This window comes from Pseudopipra pipra, chromosome 1 (genome assembly GCF_036250125.1).
Source record: "Pseudopipra pipra isolate bDixPip1 chromosome 1, bDixPip1.hap1, whole genome shotgun sequence".
Taxonomy (NCBI): Eukaryota; Metazoa; Chordata; class Aves; order Passeriformes; family Pipridae; genus Pseudopipra; species Pseudopipra pipra.
Window position 1 is genome coordinate 95803250 of NC_087549.1, and position 17408 is coordinate 95820657.

Sequence of the window (17408 nt, forward strand, 5' to 3'; positions counted from 1 at the left end):
ACACTTGATTCCCCTCCTTCAGCAGAGAGGGGCTTCGAAGCGTTGCCATTAACTTCGGTGATCATCATTTGGTTTCTTTTACAGGCGGCTGAACCGTCTTTTTCTTAAGCTAAGATTTTTTTTTTATTATTTGTTCAGTTGACATTCCCTGTTCCGCTCGCCCCCACCCCCGCGGCGTGCGCACACACACACGCACACACTCACACCCCTTTTCTTTTCATCATCAGCAAATAAAGATTAGGTGGGCAGATTATAGAAAGCGTTTTCAGTCCTCTGCTGATCTTTATTCCAGAGCCTTTGTGATGATATTGATGATGATGATGGTCAAGTGGACAGTTTGATTTTTGTGTTTGGAGCTAGTTATAAAGAATCAATATTATATCAAGGGGTAACTTTCGTGATAAAGGACTTTAACCACTCTGGCTATTCATCATAAGTCTGTAGCAAGCAGATAGGTCAAAAGAAATTATATTGCACTAAAGAGTGTGTCTTCTTATCTCTCCTATACCAGGGGAATAAGGGACAAGCCGATCGATACAGTAGCTGCTGTATACTTCTTGCAATTATCAATAGCTGATTTCGTCTTTTGAGGCCTGCATCCATTAATACAAACTAATAATAATTTTCTGAGCATATCTGTAGCCAAGGCAATGAAAGTTTTTATACTTGCCAACACTATTTATATAGCTATGTAACACTGTGTGTGTGTGTGTGTGTGCGTGTGTGTGTCTGCAGCATGCATATATATATTAATATTCATCTCACTTGTCCTTTTTGGAAGCATACAGATTTTTGCAAAGGGGATAAACTCACTGATTTTACATGCACGTAGTATTTCTACCTGTACTTCCTGGAGCATGTACTGACAGACACGTTGCAATACAAATACAGTGGTTTAATATATACAGTACTTATGCATCTATATGTGTAAATAATGTGTATGTATGTTTTCTTGGTAATGTCCCCTAAACGATGTGTATTACAAATATTCCACAAAGCATTTAAAATTCTTGGTTAAATTAGTCTATCAGCTGTTAGGTTAAGGAACGGAAGTAGATGGTAATTGGAGTTTGCTACGTGTGAACATAAGCTTTTGTGTATATGAATCAATGTTTATTTAGACCCAAGGGTGGCATGGTATTAAATAAAGGGAAAAGTAACTTAAACGTTTAAGGCAAAACGTTTAGGCACAGTTGTGCTGTCGGCTGGTTCTATAAATCTCGTGGTGGGGCTAGTTGCTTTCCACAAAAAAATTGTAATAGAAAAGAAACATCTTTATAATTGACATTTGACATGCTGTTTGGGTTAGGCTGTGGTAGACCAAGCACAGATTTCCCTCTGATGGAAACATTTATCATCGTGATTGCTGCAGAGTGGCAGGTGGTGTTATCAATTACCTCTTCTTACCAATAATAATATTAGTATGGTAATATCTTTGCTCATGTGAGAACGAATTAGCGGTCAGTTGCTGCAGCTTTAAACAGACAAAATCGTGCTGGATTTAACCCCAGGGTTCTCAAACAAAAGTTGTGGTGCAGAAAAGGGGTGGGAAGATGATACTTCAGCCTGCCAGGAAGAGTAGGAGATGACAGAAAATAAAGCCCAAATAATTGCATGCCCCTTCGAATAAAGTTGCTGAGCAAAATAACAACTTTAAAAGACAGTCGATGGATTGCACAAAATGTCAGATCCATCTTATCCGCACGTTGGTAACTTTGATGGGTTTAAGAACAACAACCTTGTATAAAGCGTAAGTGTAGAAAGAACTGCTTATATGCTCTTTGTGGAGTCAATCTCGTAGATAAGCTGACAGTTTTTATGAACATCGAAAACCCATAAAAATTAGAGCAAAAGTGTAAAGGTGTCGCATTAATATAAAAAAGAAAGTAGTAGTCGGTAAATAATATTGTTAAGCAGGCAGAATAATAATGTGTCGCTTCTGACGATGAAAGGAACATTGCAAAAGAAGAAGACAATTAACAAATTAGATTTAATTACGGAGAAAAATCTACTTTTGCTTCCCATCACTAGTAAAGTATTTTAGTGGACCCACCAGTCACGGCGCAGGGGACGCGAGCGGGCGCGGTTTGCGCCGGAATACGCGTGACTGCCAGTCCCGCAACTGCGTCCCCCGCTCGCCTGTGCGCCCCTACCTGTGTGGGTGCGCAGAGATTTACGCGGCCAAGCGATCCCATCATCCCAGTCCCCCCTCCGCAGTGGCCGTGTTTTTTCGCAGCCCAACTTCAGCGAATGCATCATTATATTTTTTTTTCTTTTCGCCTTCGAGTCAGAAACATTAATTAGAAGGTCGGTGGAAAACTTTGCAGTGTAATAGGGAGTGGGGGAGGAGGAAGGGGCCGGAGAAGACGCCTATCACTTCATAACTTTCCACTCGCCTCCCGAGCCCCCTACACTGCCAGGGTTTTCCACGCAGGTCGGGTAGAAAGTTTCCCCCCGGTGATGTGCACAGCTGCCGGCGGTGCGTCCCGGCGGTGCCCGGAGGAGCCAGGGCTCCGCGGCTCTTCCCTGGCGGGGGGCAGCGGTCGCTCCGCGCCACCCGGCAATCGGCCCCGCGACCCCCGCTCAGCGCCGCCGGCTTTTTTTCCCACAGAAAAAGTGGAAAGGCGAGCGGCGTAAGGGAAAAGAAAACCATAAAATGTATCACTTGTAACCCTAGAATATGTTAATGTCAAGAGATACAAATCTGGTAATTATGCCTTTCTTGCCTGTTGTGTTCTCCATTGTTCATTAAACATTAAAGACGGGATTATTTAATTTTCCACTTAAAGATTCTCTCACGTTCCGTAAAATCATATTATTTTTCAATCATTTTAATTCTTACAAAGGACAAAGTTTGGGGTTTATAACGCTGTCAGTGAGCTGCCTTTTTTTTTTCTCCCCCCCACATCGCACTTTTAAAACGCACTTCAGTAAATGGTCTGCTGCTGGGGGAACTACCAGACACTGAGCCATTAGAAAACGCCTAAGTTTAGGGGTAAAAAAAAAAAAAAAAAAAAAAAAAAATTGCCTCAGCAACAGCAACAAATCCTTTCAAAAGATGACTGGATGAAAATTGACACACTTCTGATACTACCGCAATTGGGGAAAAAAGTGCATGGGCGAGGTGAAAGTGCGTCCTCTCTCATTCCGGGCAAACGTTTCGGTCACAGGGAGTAGCTAAGCCTCTTCACATAAAGCAAGTCGGAAAAAATATCCCTCTCGGTTTCTGAACGGGAAGCCCTAACTCCAACTCCCCACTCGCGGCTGCGGTGCTGAAGGTTACTTGAACACCCGCTCGCTTTCACCTGCCCTCTGCCTACAATATAATGCAGCATATACCCACGCGCGCGACGTGTTATTCGTGTGAGCCGAATGCAATAACTCCCTACATCTGACGGAAAAAAAAACCATGCTCAATTAATGGGCTCGTCCCCTCCCACTTCATAGTAGAAAATTGCATCAGATTTCAACCATCACGATTGTCTCTGTATATTTTAAACGAGACACGCTCAGTGCGACCAAACTTTCAGCGAGGATTGATGCACGGAAAGAAGATGCATTAGAATGTATAGACAGTAAACAAGTTTTTTAATTATAAAGCGGGCAATCATTGCGAGGGGTGTCGTGTATACATCTCGCTAAACGAAGGACAGAAAAGTACACTCGTCTAGTACCAAAAAGGCATTGATCTGGCGTTTCAGTGTTGTTTCCCTTAAGGGTAGTCCCCGTTTCTAACGAATACCTGCCCCACAGAAATCGCTGATGTTGTACGTTGGAGCAAACTATCTAAAGTGGCCTAAACTGTCTCCTCTAACTTTATTTGGTTTGCCTACCAACATAAAAGCGGGGAATAAACCGAAAGCCCAGAGACAGGGTATCAGAGCGCACGAGATAAAGGGAGCTATCAGCAGGGAAAGTTTACATAGAGAAGGCTCCCAAAGAAGCCGGGGTTAGTGTGTTTTAAGGACTAGGGCTGGATTACACGGGCTGGGGTGGGGGTATTAGGAGGAAATCCCTTTCACTGATCCCCGGCCCCATGCGCGGAGCTGCCCGCCTCCCTCCCGCGCCCGGTAAGGTGGGCTGCGCCTGCGCGCCCCTGCGAAGGCAGGGGCCGTGGCCGGGGCCGCTCCGCCGAGCGCGGCACGGGGCGGGGGTCGGCGGGGGAGCGGCGCGCAGGGGCCGGGCTGCGACTAACAGATTTAAAAAAAAAAAAAAAAAAAAAAAAAAAAAAGAGAAAGAAAAAGAAAAAAATGAGAAAAAAACCCCCTCAAACAAAGCAAAACGGCGGAGGGGGTCGCAGGAGGAGCCCCCCGCCCCGAAAGCACACATGCACAGCGCGGCGCGGAGCTGCGCGACAGGGCAGTGCGCGCACTGCGGGCCCCTGCGCGGTGCGACGGCGATCGGCGACGGTGGGGTACATCCTAGCGGCGGCTGGCTGCCATGGGAGCGGGCTGGCCACGCTCCCCGCCCGCCCCGGCCGAGAGGGGGAGGCGGGCAGGGACGGCCACGGGAAGCGGCAACTTGTGGCGGCGGCCGGGGAGACGGAGCTGCTGTGCGGCAGAGGGGCCGCCCGCCTCCCCGAGGGACGGACGGGGCGGGAGGGACGCGAGTCGGCGGGACGGGGCGGGGGAGGCTAGGCCCGGCTCCCCGGTAACTTGTAATGCGATAGAGGAGGAAGCGGGGGGTTGGATGAGAGGGAAGTCTTTCCCCACCCCCCCTCCTCACTTTTACAAAAAAAGGGGGGGGCCTGCGAGAAAAGCCTCTGTTGGGAAAGTGCGTGCGGAGAGGGAGGCTCGGCGGCGGCGGGGAGCGCATCGGGCTGCGGGGCTGGGGGCAGCCCCGGCGGCAGCCCCGGCAGCGCGGCACGGGAGGCGGAGGAGGAGGAGGAGAGTAGGAGGAGCTGCCGTGTGACCCGCACCGCTCCCAAACTTGAAAGTTTATCTGCCCGAAATCAAGAGCGGCCGCGGTGTGCGCAGCGCTCCTCGGCACGGAGCGGAGCCAGCGACCGGCGGACCCGCCGCGCAGGGAGCGGCTGCCGGAGCCTCTGCGAACGAGGCAAGGCAGGGGAGGGGGGATTACCCCAGCGACAGCAACAGCCACCCCCCACCCCCCAAAACTGGGAGAGGATCCATGCTATTTGCTGGAGACCAAGGACTTGCTCATCGGCGCACACGCGAGCCCGCTGTCATTAGCTAAAAGGACACAAGGCTGAGCCGGGGGGAGGGTAGGTGGGCGGAAGGGTGAGGAGTGTCACAAAAAGTCATTACAACCTGAGAGAGAGGGGGAAGAAAGAAAAAAAAAACTTCCTACCAATGGACAACAGGAAGTGACCACCACCACCAACGGGGAGTCTCTGCTTGGAGAAAGAAGCTGCAAGACAAAGAAGAAGGAAGGAGAGGTGAAAGACAAAACTGCCCAAGGTCTTCTGCGTTTGCGTGCGTGCGCTTTCGAGAGAGTCAACAGAACAAAAGTCAGCAGGGAAGGGGAGACAGAAAGAGCGACGGGAAAGGAGACAGGATGGAGGAAGAGCTAAAGACAAGCATGTGAAGACCAAGGGGAAAGAGCAGAGCAACGCCGAAAAAGAAAGCACACTGAAAAGAAAGAGAAAAAGAAAAGGCTTACACAAAAGTTTCTTTTCCTCCTGGGAAGAAATTACTCACACGCACACAGAAATCAGATGCCTCAGATGCCTTGCAGCTCAACTTCTGGGGAAAGGGAGACCGAGAGAGAAGAGAACGCAGAGTGATGTGAAGAAAGGGGGGGTGGGGGAAGCCCGAAAGAAAGCAAAGCAAAAGAAACTGAGAGACAGGGGGAAGAAAGAAGGACGGACAGAAAAGCGAAGATCGTGACCTTTCCCAACAAGTGAACCTTGCACATATGTTGTGTAAAGTGTGTGCAAAACAGATTCCCTTCTGCGTGGTGCGTGTGTGCTTCGCTGCTGCTGCTGCTGCTGCTGCCACCGCCGCCGCCGCTGCCGCCGCCGCGGTCGGTGCCTCTCGCAGGCGGCGCTGCCGGCGCCGTGGAGACGCATCATTTGGCGGAGCGAAGCGGCTAATTGCGGAGCCCCGTCCTTCATTTACATATGCAGCCTGAGTCCGCTGGAGCCGCGCCAATCCGCGCTCGCCCCCAGCACCATTAATCGCCATGCATTATTCACAACCATAATTACTGAGCCCCATGCGCGCTGCGCGCAGCCGCCCCAGCCCGCCGCCCCGCGCACACCCCGCCGCTCCGCGCACACCCCGCCCGGCTCATCCCCCGCTCGCTCACCCGCGCACCCGCGCACTCATTCACTCACTCCCAGTTTGGCTGGCTGGTTAGCCTTGCCTTTTTTTTTTTTTCCCCGTGGTGTTTGTTGCCTTTTCTGTTGTTTGTTTGGTTTGTTTTGCAACTCGACTTTTATTTGTGAACAGTTATTTCCAACCCCCAGCCCTCCTTCCCTCGTTCCCAATTCCTCCCCCCTCTCCTTTCCACCTCCACGTCGCTGATGCCTCTGCAAAAAGCAGAGTCAAGACGGCTCAGTTAGCAGCATGTCTCGTCGAAAGCAAGCGAAACCTCAGCATCTCAGGTCGGACGAAGAGCTGCAAGCGGAGGTAGTTTCTGAGCACGGTAAGGGCTCCTGGCGGCTTCTTTCTCCTCTCTCTTTCTCTCTCTCTCTCTCTCTTTTTTGTGAGGGTGTTTCGGATGGAGATAGGTGAATTTATGGTGATGGTGAACATGGGAGCGCAATCGCACTGCAGCGGGAGAATGGGAATTAAAGCAGCTGGGGGAAGAAGCAGCGGAACTGAGAAGTTCGCAGTTTTGCCAAGTTTCTGCAGCCCACCCCCTGCCTTTAACCAGCCCTCCCAGCAGCAACCTCTCGGCCTCCCCAGCGCTTTGATCGCGGCTGGGATCGGCGACGGGGTCGGCCCTCCCTCCCTACTCACCCGGGCTCCACCAGCTGCAGGAGCGGGCGCCCCGGAGCAGCGCCTGCCTCCTCCTGCCTGCTCCTGCTGCGCTCCCTCGCGCTGCGTGACTGGGTACCCCCTTTTTCTCCCTTCTGCTCCCTCCTGGCAGAGGCTCGGAGCGGACAGAAGCCATATTCCCCTCGCCCCACCGGCAGGAAAGTTGGGACAGCCGGGGGCCGGGGTGCCCTGCAGGAGCTCCCACGGGCGACCGGGCCACGGGGCAGCCCCACCGCAGCCGCTGCCAGGGGCCGCCCCCGCCGCCCCGGGTCGCCCGCGCGGGCTGCGGGGGCTGCCCTGGCCGCTCCCCCCGTCTGTCCCGGGGGAGCGGCCGGGACCCCGGCAGAGGCGGGCAGGATCGCTCGGGTGCGCAGGGCCAGCGGAGTTGGTTTCATTATTTTCGAGAAGATTGAACAGCAGCTTTTCGCCTCCCCCCCCTTCCCCTTTCGCCTCCTGGCTCTGCTGCGACTGTAATTATTATCAGTGGTAGGTGACACGGAGTGCCACCACCGCCACCAGCCCCTGTCGCGCCGGCTGCTGTGGGGACGGGTTATTTTCTCGCCCATCCGCCATTCCTCGCTCCCTCCCCACACGCAGGCACACACACACTTGCTTTTATGCATCTGGGTTGCCAGGCGGCTCGTGAACAAGTGTCCAAGGCTGGAGAGATTTGGATCACGCCTTATTTCCACTTTGCTGTAATTTTATTTTCGAGAATAGGGCTGCAGGGTTTTCTTCTTCCTTCTCTGTCTCTTTTTTTTTTTAATTTTTAGTTTTAATTCTCTTAGTGGTCCCTGGCGCTGCAGCGTGCAAAGGCACGCCGCAGCCCATGCTCCCTTCTCCTGGGCTAAGTTGAAAGCTTCCACTTGAAAGTTTTTCTTTTCCTCTTTGCAGAGAGCCCACTGCTTTCTTAGTTTCTCACGTAGCCAAGCAGGAGCCCCAATGTTTTCGGCTTTCTGTGTAGGCCCCTTCCTCCACTGTTTTATTCCCCCTCTCCCTCCTTTCGAAAAGGAAAAAAAAAAAAGTCCTTCTCCTGCTTTAAAACTATAATTACTCTTAAGTTGCATCTCTGGGTAGAGAAAGGCAGCAAAGTTGAAGCCTGAGGAGGATTTTGACTATTGTATCCGAACTTTACAGCCCTGAAGCTTAAGGCAACGTGAATCCACTTCATCAGGTTAAAACATCTGTCAGACTGGCAAATTGTTAAGCCTCCTGCTCCTTCCCAGGGTATTTGGGGAGGCAGGGAGTGAGTCCCACTGCTAAGGGGGCTAAGGGGGCTACTGCTACTGCTCCAGGAAAACCCACTTGGGTATTGACATTAACAGGAACACGAAGAAATGCTTCCTTCTGTCACAGTGGAGGAGCAAAGCAGTGCATTTTCAAATTTTTTGTTTCCTTAGGAAACTGTGGTCATGTAAAATAAATTAGTGTAGGCAAGCAGATGAGAGTTTATATTTTATTATGCAAACAAGATTTGTTGAGCCCATCTCTGTTGGTGTGGGTTCTAGGTCTAAGAATTTATCATTAGCATTATAAACTTTTACATCCTCTGAATCCATTTCAATACCGAAAAATAAAACCCTACTACTTCATTATGACACTTCTGGCAAGTTAATAAATTGAAAAAAATTGTTAAACTAGGTTTTTGTTTTGTTTTGTGAATCTTATCTATGTAGCCATGTCACCCGAGATTAGAACAAGAGATATGCTAAAAAGAAACGCTTGCATATGGTGGGTAGATTAAGGACAAAGAATCTTTTTGTCATGGAAATGGGGTTTTTTTCCCTTTTTTGGGGGGGTTTTGTTTTGTTTACTTCATCACATAGAATTTCTCACACTTGGTTTGTTTTGTATTGCCCTCAATGACTACATGATCAAATGAATGGATTTATTTCTGCCGAATGAGAAAGACAGTCTTTCCATCAAAAGGACTACATTGCATCCCAGTGAGGAATTTTAAAGCGTTATTATTGTGGTCCGTGAATAGCACAAAATCGGCTTTCACAGCAGCCCTAAAATGCAAGTGTAAATACTTTTCAGCCTTAGAAGGCTGTTATCAAAATGTGCTATGTTTCCTTTTATTAAAACATATTTTAATTAATAGAGTGGAACCCTTGGTAGTTAACAATTAACAAGCTGAAGTAGTGTTTTTGCACTTTCATTTGAGAAATGTGAACAAGGTGGAGACAGGCTACACGAGCAGAGGGCTATCTAGTGCGCATTAGTGTAATGTAAATCATTTACACGTTATATTAGGAAGCCTAACGATTGCCATACTTGAAAGCAATTTTATAGGCCAGATATAATGAGAGCTTCAAATCTCGTGAATTGGAACACTTCTTGTCAAGTCAGTGTCCTTCGTTTCTGTTCACAGCTGTAATCAAGATATTGCTACAGTTCCTGAGTGTATTTTGCAACAGGCCAAAAATAGTTTGCACAGTGCAAGAATATTTGTCGTTTTTAGAAAGCAAACTGTTTAAGCAGTATTACTTGATTCATGTGGCCTTTTCACTCATTTTGCTGTTCGTCTACAAAGGAGTTAATGCAAGACTAAGCAAATGAAGCTTATTCTTTATTTATTGAAATCATGTTTAATGCCACCTCAAAATAGATTTTATAAAATGAACCATTTAAAAATTAATATCAAAAAAATGTGATCCTTGGAGTGAAGGGACAGTCATAGTAGCAGGAAGAGCCTGGCAGTTTGGTGTGCAGAATGGAAGATAAACATTAGGCTGAGTTTTAAGTTGACTTGTCGCACCATAACTTTTGCGTTAACGTTATCACAGAAGTTTTAGAATTTAAACAAATAATTTTATAGCCAGCTTGGGCTACAGCATTCAAACAGGGCAATGTCATGGTGGCAAGATAATCTGTTGGAAATCTGAAGATAATTAGCAATGTCATCAACTACAGATAATACACTCAAAATTATTTGAAATTATTTGTTGAAAGTGAAATGCTAAAAATATATTTTTGTAATAATTTTGAAGGGAAGTGTTAACAAACAGCTGATGATATATTTCTTGAACAATTGCACTGTAGAAGAGTGAACAAAAGACACCTATTAAAAGAACCCCACACTTTGAGGTTGCTAAATAAGAAGATCTGCTGGAAATCATTTAAAAACAGCAGCAGCAGGACTCAGATGACTGTAGAATACAATAATCTCAGTTTCTCAGTAAATGTAAATCATTGTAAATCATTTCTGATACACTTGCCTAATTCAACAGATTACAAATGAATCAGAATTGTAGATACAATGCACATGCTTCAACTCTGATTACTTTTAAATTAAACCACAGACATTTGTATTTTTAAGGTAAGGATAATAGAAAGGGGATTTTTTTGTTCTTTTTTTTTTTTTTTTTGTAATGCTGAAGAGGGATTGTCAAGAGTGTGGAGGTGAGGTTCTGGTAAGAGTGATGACAAATGATGCTTTGGACTTTTTCATGTGAAGTTTCTGGCAAAGAGGTATCATTGTTTAGCCTGAGGTGGAAGAGATCACCTTGTAATGAACTTGGCAGTTTTCTAATATGCCTTTTGCAGTCATTTTTTAAAATATTGGTCCTCTTTTTCCACCCACACTTCAATACATACAACATAGTCTAAACTAATTGATCTTTTTTTTTTCTGGTAAAATGGGATCGGGCTGTGCAGTTTTGGGAGTTTCATGACTGCACTCGGTATTCTTCTGGAGTATCTCCACAGGCACACTTGCTCAGCTCCAGCAACGACGCAGTTCAATATGTAGCAGCCAGCTTCACGTGCGTTCGCTCTATCTGCATATACAGAGGGTTAAAACACATTTTGGGGGGACATTCTTCCGTGTAAAATAGAGGTATTCTCTTTTGCTTAGACACTGTTGCGTTTAAAACTTGCTAAGTCGCAAGCAGCTGTCAGTAAACATAAAACTTATGTGATTTTTGCAAACGTTTGTTCTGAGGCAAGTGTAAGAGAAGGCTTTTTGTGTTGAAAAAGGCCAAATAAGTATTGCTATAAATTGTGCCTTTGGTGAGAAATGGTAATTGAAACTTTATATAAATACTTCTGTTATTACACTAGAGACTTAACATTTGAACTATGTAACATCTGTATTTGTATAATTTTAAAAATACTCTGCTTTGAATTGTGTTAGGAACAGAAAATTATTTGGAATAATAAGGAAACTACAGCAATCAGCCAATTTGTTGATGTATATATAACAATGAAAGTAGACAAAACTGGGTCAGATTTTATCTAGTGATGCTGGTCTTGAAGTGATCTCCTGAGGTAGACATTAAGACTTTTTTCAGAGTGGGAGGGAGGAAATTTTGAAAGGTGTGGTGGTTAAAATTCTGTGTAATTAAGCTATTAATATGCATACATTTAGCTGTTGAAAATTACTTTTCCTTGCCTAAGAGAGGGGAAAAGCTACAACTCAACAAATGTGTGGCATTAAAAAAAGAGTAAAAATAACCTAATGAATAGCAAGTAATAGTGCCATCTGAAAAATAGTCTGAGTCCTGGGAAGATTTTCTGGGTATCTCTCTTTTATTTGATTTGTTGACTGCCAAGAACAGACAAGCATATCTGTTGACAATCCATCATTCAAGGCATGAGTCAATCACTTTTGCTGATAATAAACCAGGTCTGTCATGACAATAAAATAGTTAAGTACTAACACATTTTCCAAAATGAAGCATGTAAAAATAATTTCTTTCATAGTATTGTATTAGTAAAACAAGAGTAATTTTCTATATCTTTTTTCCAGAGGAAGCACAAGTAAATCTAGTTTCAGCAGTAAATTTGTATTGAATTGTACATATCAATGTAAATCCTGTTTCCTTTACACTCTAAAACTTTCCCACTTAATGTAGTGGTGTTTTCCTAACTAAATGTTTTCCATTAATACAAAAAAGGGGATTTAGGCCAAAATGTACTTTTAGGAGCTGGTTCAGTTGTAATGCTGTTAGATCTAGAGTACATTTCTTCTTACCAAGGAAAAACGCTTAAAAATCATGAAAACCAGAAAAATAATTGTTTATAAGGGTGATAGAAAACCATAAAGCAACACATTTAAAAAATCCATTTCTTTTAAGTTGAAAAGTGAAAAGATAGAGGACTAAAGAGAGGGGACTTTTTATTATTGTGGGATAAGATAAATATTTACAAAAAGCCCTTCTGAAATTCTTATTGCCACTCTCTAATACTGGTGTGTATGGCGTGTTCCCTCCCCCCTCCCCAGTTTCGCCATTCCACACCCTCCCCCCCGAAAAAAATCTGAACTCTATCGCTGTTTGCAAAAGAAACACCAACAAAATTTCCAAACTTTTGAGCCAGAGAGCGAGGCGCACCGAAGTACTCGGGCAGGCTGTTGATCTCCTGCGGTGGCCGCCGGGCTGCGGGCCGGGGTGGGTTCGGGGGCGCAGGTGGGCGCTGCGCGGGTGGGTCGCGCCGCGCCGCGGGGTGCTGCGGGAGCTCGGCCTGGGATTGCCGGGGAGAAGGTGGGATCGCGGAGCACCAGAAAGCTTCCCCAGGCCTCCTCTCCCTGAGGGTGGGTAGTTAGAAGTGCTTTGACAAGGCTTGCTGATTTAACCTTTGCCTGCTTTGCCCTGCCAGGGGTGGCCACTAGATGTCAAGCTCATAATACAATTAGTACATCTGTGCAGTTGACCTTGGCAGCACGGCTTACCACTGTTCTGTTAAGTGTTAACACTGAATTTGAGTGTTAACTAGAGATCCCTCGGAGTTTGCTACATGCTGTACAGCTTATCAAATGCCCATCTAGTTCAGCACAAGTGTTTACAGTCCTTTAAGAAGGAAAAAGGTTTCCTTTTGTGAAGCCCGGCATCTTGAGCTGCTTAATTAACCCTGCAGGTGCTGCCGTATTTTTGTTTCAGTTAATCAAAACCGACTTGTCATTCAGTGTTTCAGGAGATCCCTTCTCCTGGTGCCATTTGATAGTTTTCATTTAGGAATTTGTTGATGTTGTAATGTCCCCAGATCTGGAAATAATGAAAGCTCATGGATTTGTTTAGATCATTATGTGCTTTGCTATCCTGTGCAGTACTGCAGTATATGGAACAGTGAAAGGCCAAAATGACTGAGCTGCACAACTGGCATTGAATCACTCCAGGTTTGCTCTTTCAAGCACTACTAATTGTGAGTAATTTTACTCAGAGGAGTAGTGTCACCAAGTCCAGGATTTGTGAGTTCAGTTTTGAGATACTTAGGAGATGAAGGATTGGGTCCTCACATCAGCTTCTCTTCTTGCGAGCCTCCAAACACTAATTTGTAAGCGTTTCTGTGCTTGTTCAGAGAGTGATTGGCTTTGTTCATTCATGCAGGATGTTAGGAGTTACATAGTTTAAGTTGTAGTTAATGATACACTTTTCAAAATAGGAAAGCTATACAGAATTTACGCTGCTCCTTCTTTCTTCTAGTTTATTTGTTTTGGTTTGGTTTTTCAATGTCTGTTTCATCTCAGCTATGTTAGAAGCATTGGCCTCGGGTTTTTTGGTTTTGTTGGTTTTTTTTTTTAGGATTCCCAGTGAAAGTTGATGCATTCCAAATAAAGGTGGTTCCTACAGCCATCATCATTATTTATATACAAATTCTTTACAACCCGAAATTAATGTATACATGCCATAACAGCCAACTGAATAGCTGTTTCTATGATTTTGAAAAACATAGCACAGGGCCTGTTTAATATGATACCTTTTGCAGAAATATTACAAACAATTTGTGAAGCTTGCATCTGTTCCACATCTGCATCCACGCAGAAAGGCACCAGTGTTTGAAATACTGAAGTGCTTCACTGCTCAGATTAGAAACTGCAAATGTTTTAACCAGAGTACAGTTAGTGCTTGTGCCACAGGTGGCTGTTACTTAACAAATTCTGAGATTTAGGCTACTGAATAGATCAAACCGAGTGTGCCAGGTCAGTACCGGGTTTTGCATAGCAAGAGTGCCCTCCACTGTTCAAATCCATACTAACAGTTTTTGTGGTCTGAGAAAAGGGACAGAAAATTTTTCTTTTGAGTCTGGAATTTCTTCTAGATTGTTAAACACAGTAGGGGTCTCTATTTGTCTCCTCCTGTTTCACAGCTTGGGCTCAGTATGTGATAATTCATCTTTCTTTATGGGATTCAAAGCTATCATAAAGAGTTAAAAAGAATTAATTTGCAAGAAAATAAACGTGTTCTAACAATTTAAGAAAACTTTTTTTAAAAGCTTCGTCAGTTATAAGAGATGATAGAGCTAAGGAAAAAGTGTTCTTCTCCATGATCATTTCGTTGCTACAAGGCAACTGCTTCCAAATTAATATGATTTTTAAAACCAAAAAATTTATGGTTTTTTTTCAGTATAGTTTCTTCCTTTATTGAATCTGTGCTTGGGGAAAAATAAGTTTGTCTATTCTGATGATAGCAGTGGTAAATACTTGTCCTGTATCAGTGCGATAGGCTCAGAGTTTTATTTATAATAATGCTTGTTTAAATAGACAAGAATGCTGTGAACTGCACTTTGAAATTATTGTTGGATTTGCATGCGAGAGCATTATATGCATCTGTCTTCATAGTTAGCAGATATTTTAGCTTTAGCTGATGCTAACAAATGCAGTTTTCCTTGAAACTTCTTCACAGTTTGTACACTGCTTCTCAGTGGTTTTTTTTTTTATCTTTCTGAAAGAAATATTAATTAGCTCTCAATTACGCAGGTCTGAATGCAGAAATAGTAGTAATTCATACAACACTTTTCCATGCTTTCATTTGTATTATTGTGTGTAGTCTTAAAGGAAGCTTCAGAAAATATTTTACTCACACATTTGTTGGATTCCTTTACAAGGCAGTTTTGTTTTAATGCTTCAGGAAGGTATCAGCATTTAATCTAGGTGCAAGCTTTAGGAAACGTTGATTTTACCAAAGTGTCTTATGAGTCATACATAATTTGAAGATTCCATAATACAGAGTAACAAAATAACAAAACACTAAATAGTGTGAGATCATTTTATTGTAATAGTCCTTTCTTTAATATTATTGAAAAGGCTCTTTTCAGGTAATTTACATGTGTGGAACTAGAACTGAGTTATGATGGGACAAAATGAAAAGATTCTGGAGCAAAGGTGAGACACATTGGTTGGTTAGGGTTTTTTCCAGACTGGAAACAGTTAGTCCTAAAAAAGTGGGCATTTAATAAGCCATATATGTTTTCACTATTAACCTGACTAGCATGTGATGTTTAGTTTAAATCTGTTTCACAAAAGTAGATATCAACATTTTTGAAGGAGTAGAAAAATAGATATCAACATTCATTATATTTTATCTTGCACATCATGCAAGAGGCTTTCCTCTCACACAGAGGAAAAAGATATCTACCTGCAATAAAAATTCAGAACTAGTAAAACCAGGTTTACAAATCCTGTGTGTGAGTAGTCGAAACCGGCCATTTTTTCTTAACTCTGCACATTTCCTGATGGAAACTGAGGGACCCAGGGCACCCTTTCACCCCTCTCCCTTTGCCTTGGGCACTGAGGAAGCAGGCCAACACCATCCTCCTTGCTCCAGCCTGAAAAGTGTTTGGTGGGTACGCTTAGTGAGGGGGACAGGGCAAAGCCTCCCGGTGTCAGCCCCTTGTACTCCTCTCGTTGAGTCAGCAGAACACCTGAGTGGCTTCAGGTATCACCACCCAAAGTGACTTTCTCAAAATACCTTCGTTTGAATTTCTATGGGCTCATTTTAGGGCCAGACCTCAGTGATGCAAAGTGACAGCGCTGCTGGAGCCACCGCGGCTCTGTGGGCTGGTACCTGCTTAGGAGCTCGCCCCGGGTACCATTTGAGAGATGCTGCCTGCGATTTTTCACCTGTTTTCATAGGGTAAGCTTTCTATGCTGTAATTCATCTTGCATCCCATAGCAGCTTCAGATTAGTCTGTTAGCTGTTAGACTGCTAATGAGAAAAAGAAAATAACTGAGAGGTTATTAGTGGTTGAGATCCTGACTGCTGCACAAAACTCCCATTCAACACCTTTTGTGTAACTAAGAACTGCAAAATTCAACCCATGTCTATAAGATTAAGCAAGTCTTCGATTAATTCCCCCGAAGTCCTTGAAAATTTTTACTGCATCACATACTCCCTGTAATAATAAAAAATATTATTTCTCTTCAGTTAAAAATAGAAGAAAAAAGTTGAAATTCTTCACTACCTAATGGAGTCAATCACTTTGTAATATATCAAAAAATGAAAGCAAGCTATAAAGCATAAAGAACTATGGAAAAATGCTGTGTTTTCCCACAATAGATATATTGTGTAACTAAAAAACCAAAAATTAATTTTAGCTTAATATTTTAGCATTTAACATTTTTAATATTCTGGAGTAATGATTAAATTTTGGTATTGATTTCTGTCATTCATAAAGTGGCTGAATTTTAAGAAAACAGCAAAAATATCCTATCATGTAGAATGCTTTTAAGCTTTATTTCTTGTTGAGTGCAGTGAGGACTTACACTTCAAAAGCAACAATAAACGCAGTACCTTAGTGCTTTCATATTAGTAAGTACTACCAAAAGGGATGTTAGAAACCCCATTTGTGTAATACAGGGGCGATGTCCATTTGTCCTGTACAGACATATATAATAAAAAATATTTATCAGTTGTAATTTTCAGTCTTCCTTGTTTCCCCCCACAAGTGCTTGTTTGCATGACTAGTTCATAGTTCAATCCTGTTAATTTCAGCGGTGTTTCTAATGTGAATAAAGGCTACTCATTTGAGTATGACTTACTGGATTGAGACCATAGTCTGTCATTCTGTGAAGCATCTTTGTAGCCTCAGTGTGCTGTGCAGGAAATGTACCATCATCTGTGGCAAAGCGGCATTTACTTCAGTGCCATCTGTGTCACCTGCTTGCCTACCTGTCCAAGAAAGTGAAGCTTTGAGAGAGATCTGTTTGATTTTTTAAGAAATGTCAAAATAATTTATCCTAAATGGAAAATACTCTGGTGAGATTCTTTGTATGTCTAGTTTCAGGTTGACTTGGGTGGAAAAAAAAATCCTAGTGACTCCTAGCATTATTCTCTAAAATATTTTTCAAAAGCAGTCCTTGAATATTTCAAGGCAAATAGATGATGAGGTGAATGAACTTGGGTTCATTCAACACTTTTCATCTGAAAAGTGTTCTTGCTCTTTTCAAGGCATAGGAGTTGAGGGAAGAAATACAAAACAGAGCTGTAGGTCCCCCCTTAGTACAGGTGTGAACTCTGTGCTGTGAGACAGCACAAAACTAGGCATTCATTTCATTGAGAGCAGAGCTGAGCAGTGGTTATCCCAGAAATACCTATACAGCTGTATTACATGTGTACTTTTCCACAAGTTATATTTCAAATGCAAACGGCCGTTTCTTTGAGTTTGCAAATTAGTACGCTAGCCTGCTTATTATCTTGACATGCTGAGCAGGTCCTTATCGATACCTCCTGGCAGTGGGCACCA

General features: G+C 44.0%; 2 protein-coding genes across 6 annotated transcripts in view; one reads left to right on the forward strand and one right to left on the reverse strand.

Annotated features, from left to right (window-relative positions):
* Positions 1-4690: 4690 nt before the first annotated feature.
* SALL3 (spalt like transcription factor 3) overlaps positions 4691-17408 on the forward strand; it is a 51036-nt gene continuing 38318 nt past the window's right edge. For 3 of the 5 annotated variants that reach the window (XM_064666152.1, XM_064666141.1, XM_064666131.1), the window contains exon 1: positions 4694-6609. In XM_064666152.1, coding sequence (XP_064522222.1) covers positions 6531-6609 — 79 coding nt within the window. In that variant the 5' untranslated portion in view covers positions 4694-6530. Of the gene's footprint in view, positions 6610-17408 lie in introns of all 5 variants that reach the window. The other 2 variants (XM_064666161.1, XM_064666122.1) reach the window with 2 other exon arrangements.
* Positions 6603-7555, reverse strand: LOC135419607 (collagen alpha-1(IX) chain-like). Its single transcript, XM_064666204.1, has 2 exons — positions 6927-7555; positions 6603-6734 (listed from the first exon to the last, which is right to left on the reverse strand). The coding sequence occupies exons 1-2, from the start codon at positions 7508-7510 to the stop codon at positions 6701-6703; spliced, it is 618 nt and encodes a 205-aa protein (XP_064522274.1). The 5' UTR covers positions 7511-7555; the 3' UTR covers positions 6603-6700.

Bases quoted from the DNA above. Each gene is read 5' to 3' on its own strand.
- LOC135419607 (XM_064666204.1), bottom strand. From the start codon at position 7,510: ATGGGCGAGAAAATAACCCGTCCCCACAGCAGCCGGCGCGACAGGGGC. The intron at 6,735-6,926 runs GTGAGTAGGGAG...CTCCCGCTGCAG, and splicing joins CTGCAGCTGGTGGAGCCCGG to TGCGATTGCGCTCCCATGTT.